The sequence below is a fragment of the Peromyscus maniculatus genome, chromosome 11 (assembly GCF_049852395.1).
Source record: "Peromyscus maniculatus bairdii isolate BWxNUB_F1_BW_parent chromosome 11, HU_Pman_BW_mat_3.1, whole genome shotgun sequence".
Lineage (NCBI taxonomy): Eukaryota > Metazoa > Chordata > Mammalia > Rodentia > Cricetidae > Peromyscus > Peromyscus maniculatus.
Genome location: NC_134862.1, coordinates 39,876,592 through 39,883,233, shown reverse-complemented (window position 1 = coordinate 39,883,233; position 6,642 = coordinate 39,876,592). Strand labels below are relative to the sequence as shown.

At 37.6% G+C, this 6,642-nt stretch overlaps 1 protein-coding gene across 1 annotated transcript in view; it reads right to left on the bottom strand.

Annotated features, from left to right (window-relative positions):
* Positions 1-4,756: 4,756 nt before the first annotated feature.
* Thsd7b (thrombospondin type 1 domain containing 7B) overlaps positions 4,757-6,642 on the bottom strand; it is an 852,383-nt gene continuing 850,497 nt past the window's right edge. Inside the window, exon 28 of the mRNA XM_042258057.2 lies at positions 4,757-5,934. Within this exon, the coding sequence (XP_042113991.2) occupies positions 5,853-5,934 (82 nt within the window). The 3' untranslated portion in view covers positions 4,757-5,852. The remainder of the gene's footprint in view (positions 5,935-6,642) is intronic.

Below are 6,642 nucleotides of genomic sequence, written 5' to 3'. Positions count from 1 at the left end.
ATCGTGCTTGTTTAAAAGTTAAACAAAGGAGTAATTTTCTCTTAATGTATTGGTATTTTGTGTTTTGTAAAAGGTGACTACATTCTTAAGTCATGAATTATTAAGATTTCGTTTTTGGCATGGCTAAATCTTAAAACAGTTTAGAATTGGCATGGGGCTGTCCAATGCAGTAAAAGTATTACTGGTGATCTGAGGGTCTGTGAACCAAGGAAGTTTGGAACCTTCTAAATCAGTGTTTGCTTTCTGAAGCTGGTGAATCTTTAAGTCTGTTATTTTTTCTCTATAAACAATAAAGGAAAAAAGTGACACTCTCAGAAATTTATTTGTCTACACATGGACACAATACGGTAACTGGGTTTGTGGCTAAATCCCCCAGTTTCTTAGTTCCCCATTCTTTAACCCAACAGTGAACTCAAAAATAGTTGAGTAGCAGGTGAGTCTATCCACCATTAATTACCACTTGTAGAACAGTATTTATGAGGCTACACTTTGATAGACATGGAATTTAAAAAAAAAAAAGAAAGAAAACCTTGATGGAACCTTCTAGCCATAGAGTTCTGAGAAGCCTAGGGTACAGGAGATGCAGAGAGCCAGTTCATTCCACTTGGTGAAGGAACTGAAGCATAACAGTGTGAAATATGATTCTTGAATCAGCCCAACAGTGTGATATTTATCTTTAGCCACATCTTCCCTGAAGGATTGTTAAAATGACCTTGAATCTCTGGCAATATCTAGCAAGTTATAAACTACCTCTCCCTTGACTTCCAACAAAGGAGAATTCATTCTTTAATGTGTAGCTCAATGTCCTGTGCCTTCCTAAGTCTTTGCTCAGTGTTCTGTATTCAACTCTTCAGGCTTGTATTTATAAATCCATTTATATCACTATCATGGTAAATTGTTCTATTGAGCCCAGTAATCTTAAGAATGGCCCAAACCTTCTTCTTTGGTGGAAAATACATCCCAATAGATTTTGAGTGTTGTCCATTGTAGCATGTGTTAATCTTATGAGATTCACAGGAAAGGTTATTCCATAACCCAATGGTGTCAATAGATGAGGCCATACCTGGTTTGGCCTTCCTCACACTGGAGAGAAACCAATATCTGAGCCTCTGTGTTAAGCACTAGCAGAATACTGTGTGCTCCAACATGTCAGTCAGGTAAGGTCTATTGTAGTTGGGTTACACTAACGTTCTTGTATTGAAGTTGGAAGGCTAGGGGTGGCCTGACCTTGTCAATTCACTTCACTGAAAACCTACTGCAGCTGTCTGTGATGTTAATAATACAGTATACATTCTCCACTATGGCTGTGCACTGAATACTATTTATTTCTATCCTCCATTCGATTATTCCTTGAGCACCAATCATATGACAACTCTTCAGATACTTTAGTAAAGAAAATTAAGATCCTTTTTCTCATGGGGCTAATTACATGAACATGAAGACAAAATAAACAGTAAGTTATAAGCTAAATATGTGGAGAGAGAGAGAAGAAAAGAAGAGAAAAGAGAAGAAAAAGAGACAGACACACACAGAGAATAAAGCCAGAAAAAGTGGGAGAAGACAGTACCAGCCAGAAGCTGGCAACTGTATGTGTCAACAAGAAAGGGGCAGTAATTGTTTTTCTATGTAGACCAGATGTAACTTCAGCTTTGTGGGTCATAGAATCTCAGAAACAAGGGTGCACGCTGTCCATGGTACAAAGGGAGCCACAGACAACTTTAAGTGAATCTGCTTGGTTGTGCTTTAATCAAACTTTTTTTTTTTTAAACAAAAAATAAGCTCCTGAACCTATACAAATCTCACAAAATATATACAAAAATTTGGCCCCTGAACCATGATGTATTGGCTGCTGGATTGCAGTATTAAAGTAGTAAATTGTCTTTGACAGATGCCTCTCTGAGAAAAAGGATTTGAGAATATCACTGAAAGATATTTTATGCTGCCTTTCTGGGACTACACTGCATTCTTACTGGGCTTCATTGTGTCTGTAATTAGCATCAAGCTTGGTCCTATTTTGGGCCCTGATGTTAGCTGGTCTCACTTCTATGTCTACCTGCAGTGCTTCCTCTGGATTATGTAGTTCATGTAGTTCTCAAGTTACGTCACCAAGGAAAATGTCATCTTATACGACATTCCTGACAACCATCCAAACTACTGCCCCCAACTCAAATTTCCATCGATCCCATTGCCCAATATGTCTTGATTGTGACATCACCACCATGTAAGCAGGTTTCCTTTATGCTTTGGTTTTCTCTCTCAGCAGTTTCATGAGAATAGCCAACAGGAATCTTGTCTAACTCTCCAAGCTATGCTCAGAAAATAAAAGTGTCTAGTGTCTAGTCGATATTCCATAAATAGCTGTTAGATGGACGATAGTGAATAACATTTCTGAAGAGCCAGCCAGCATTCGGTTAACAACAGTGTTTTGTTACTACAAAAGTTATAACTAAGATCTGAATTGTCCAAGGAAGCTAGAAATCCACATGTTTATGTTAAATTTCTAAGTTAAAAAAGTTAATCCAAAAGTATATTTTTCTTGTCAAAGCTGTTTACCTGGGACATGTGCTGTATACTTTCAGGGACACACAGAGTTTCTTCTGTGCTTCACTATGAAAGGTGACTTTTGTTGTTTTAATATTTCTTCATGCATACAGTATACTTTGATCATAATGGTTCTACTTTTTCAATTCCTCCCAGAACCTCCCCTCACTCCCAATCCATCCAACTTCATAGTCTTTCACTCTTCTTCTCCCCACCAAAAATAAATCAACCAAACAAAACAAGGAGGTCACAGTAAACAAAAAGTGCACGAGTGTACACAGAGACACAAAATGCATGCATGCTGGCAAGCACAACACAATACAACAAAACCCACAGTGGAGTCTGTTTGTGTTTGCCAACTACTTTTGGGCCTGCTGCCTGCTCAGGTGAGTTTTTGCTATCTCTAGTGACACTCCATTGATGAAATCTGATTCCCTTTCCCAGTAGGTATCAACTGCAAATAGATTCTTGACTAGAGGACTTTCTGTCCACTTCCCCTTCTCCATGCTGGGAACCTGTCTGACTTAAACCTGTGCAAGCCTTGTGCATGCTGCCACAGTCTCTGTGAGTTCATTTGTGCTTCGGGCCTACTGTGTCTGGAAGACATTGTTTCCTTGGAGTCATCCACCACCTCTGGCTCTCCCAATCTTTCTGTCTCCTCTTTCCCAAAGATCCCTGACTGTTAAGTGGAGCGGTTTTATAAATATATCCCATTTGTCTCTCACTCTCTGTACATCATCCATTTGTGGGTCTCCATGTTAATTACTATCTACTGCAAGGAGAAGCTTATCCTATGAGGGTTCAGTGATGCTCTTATCTATGAGTATAACAATATGGCATTGGGAGTTGTGTTATTGCTTTGTTCCTTTAGTAGAGTAATAGTAGTGAGTGGAAATGTGACATTAGATAACAAAAGGCCAATAGCTAGTTAGTGGCACCATACTTCTTACCTTCAGACATATACTTTTGTACTTAAAAGAACCACATAGATCAAAGCTATGTTTTGTTCTACAAGTAATATGTTTCATCAAGGTAAAATATTCACATACCTGGTGAATAAACTTTGGGAACTGATGTCAGCTCACAGGATTTCTTTTTACTGCCAATGCCTAGTTGTTTTTACTACAGCAGGGTGGAATTCCTGTCCGTGAACTCTTGAGCTATGTGGCATAATTTTAAAGTACTATGAAAGTAAGAAAAGACTGTATCTTATTGATTCAGTAATGTACCTCTGAGCATTGTGCTTATTTTTGGCAGATATTCAATAAATATGTATTGTTTTAATAAATGAATAGAGTCTATATTGACAATGATATGTGGAAGATGTGAGTAAACTAAAATAAAACTATTTTGTGTAATTTTGTTTTATTGGAGAAACAATTTTACTCAAGCCAGAAATGTTGAAAATCTAATATTTTAATGCAAATTCAATATATATTATAATAGTTGAATCTGTAATGAATGAAAATATATAATGACCCAAGGGTCCCAATCCTGAATGTACTATAAAGTGCTAATCACAGTATTATTGTGATGTTTACTGAATACCAATATTTTATACTTATTATTAATGTGCATGTTAAAAAGAAAGTGATGCTCTATCTCTCATTTTTTTGGTTACAATTTATATTCCTGTTGAGAGTCACATGGGTACTGAAGGGCCATATCAGGACTAGTCTCCAAGTCAGGTTCTCTTCAACTGCTTTGAGCATGGCTGATATTTCAGAGAAATTAAACAGTGGAAGCCCAGCTCTGAGAGTGTTGATAGTAAGATAATCTCTTTCACTTCCTATTTCCTGTAAAAGCATGGCAATGTTGGTTAAAAGCAATTATCAAAGGCCTGCCTATCTGTTAAACAGTTAACAGATGTTACCATGTAAATGAAAACACCATGTTTTGCTCCTTGGTACCATTCTGTCTTTACCGTTTGCTTAGTTCTCTTGTGTCATTTACATATCAATATTTCCAGAGTTATAGCAGTAGGTCTGACATCATTTGGAGTATAAATCTTCCTTCCATGCTGCTCTGCCTCTGTGACTGATGCCTATATTGTGGCACAGTTGATAATATTGAGAAACTGGAGTTTCTTTTTCTCTATCAGTGATTTTATCTGCCAGTTCTTAAAATGGTGACACAGGGAAATGAGAATTAAATTGTTTTTGTCAAAGCACAAGGCCTTTAGAAGTGAATAAATATAAACCAGCCAGCATTACAGTCTCTTGAGCACTTTATTTGTTATAAAGACAAATCCATAGCACACAATGGCACCTTCTTACTCCCAACATCCAGGATTACAAACAATTAGCTCATAAAATGGTCTCAGCTTTTTAATGTGTTGTTTTAGATATTATTGAAACCTTATAAAAACAAGACTCGCTACAAACAGGATTGGTGTTCAATGTATATTAAATGAGGTCAGATAATTAAATTCAAAATAATTTATAAATATTCAGATAAGAAAATTGAAATTACAAAAGCATATTTTGGTCAACATTAAACTGAATTACAACTGTGTGTGGTTAATGCTTATCTACACAGCTAAGTTTTTGTTAAAATACAGTTTTAGTTATCAAATAGTCTACCTCATTCTCCAGTACAATCACCTACTTCATTGGTAACACTCAGTACACAATTCATCCAGAAACCACCCATTTTACTCTAGTCCAGCTGGAATGCACACGCTTCTGTCTCAAAGATGCAGCCCACAAAGTGCCATCATCCCCTGGCTACAAAATAAAATACAATATTTAAAGGTAAAAACTCAGAGAACTTCGGAAATGGTAACCCATTCTCTCTGTGTTCATGAAAATAGGCAATCCAATTTGAAAGTTTTTGAACCAATGTAAACTCTAGAAAACTCATGTTGAAGTATGGGAATAAGGACTCTGCACTAATATAGTGCATAACAATACAGTGTCAGACTCGCCATTTACAGTAAATGCCTTGATTGGACTTTCCCGTGGATTGTCAATATGTGGCTGAAGATCAAGTTTACTCAAGTCTGTGGGAAATCCTTCATGTTTTTCTTCCTCTCATTTTCAAACAGGAAGAGAAGGGTTTTCAGGCCTCTTGGGAAAACCAAAAAAGTAAAACACTCACACCCACAAACAACTCGAAAACGAAATGGCAGACCCAGTAATCCTTGACTCCATGTCCAAATGAAGTTGGGGCACTATTACTTTTTCAGTATTTGTATTCTGCCCAATGTATCACATCATGAGATTCCTCAAAGAACTGAGAAGTCTGAGAGCTACAAAAGAGAAAGCATTTAAGGCAGCAGTTGATGTCTACATTTGGATTCCTTTTTCAAGTTACATGTCCAAGTCCCCATCGTAGGCCAAGGTCAGTGGCTTCTGATGGCGAGGTGTGCTTTGATGTGGTTTTGGCTTCTTGCTGCAAAGGGAAAAGAGGTCTTCAGATAAAGGTTATAGAGCTTTCCTTCAGCTGTCAAAGACAATCTTGAAGACTGGGAGTTCAAATGGGAAAATTACAAATGACTCATTTACCAGGAAGTATGGGTTTTCTCTTTTGACTAAGTCATGTGGCTCTTATCAATGGAGATACAGTTGGCAGGGGAGGGGGCAGTTTTATCATTGTGTGAACATCATAGCTCAAGCTGTCCCAATCTAAGCTGACTCCAGCTTCACTGGGCCCATAGGAGTAAATGTAGCCAGCATGATTAGAAAGTACAGTTTTTGGTGTATGCCTGTATTCCTCAATTTAGCTCTTTTAAAATACAAGCCACCATCTTTTCAAAATCTTAAAAATGGTTTAGTGGATTGAGCAGCTTAGGAGTAGAGCCATTTTCTGTATTTGTTCTTGCTTACACACAGGAAGGTAGACATCTGCTGCTCACTAATTCCTAAGCTACCATGACCTCCACATCCCAGATGTTTAACATTTTAAGCAGCTGGAGCAGCCAGACTCCTGTGTCTTGCTCTGGCCTTGTTTTTAAGCAAACATATTTCTGCTTTGGCCTGAAAACTGATATTTTTTTGGCTAGAACCCACTGTAATTTAGCAGTACAAGTTTACCAGTTCTCTGCAAAACCATCCTCACCTGGGCCTCGCTTTGCCTGTGAATGACAACTTTTTTCATGTT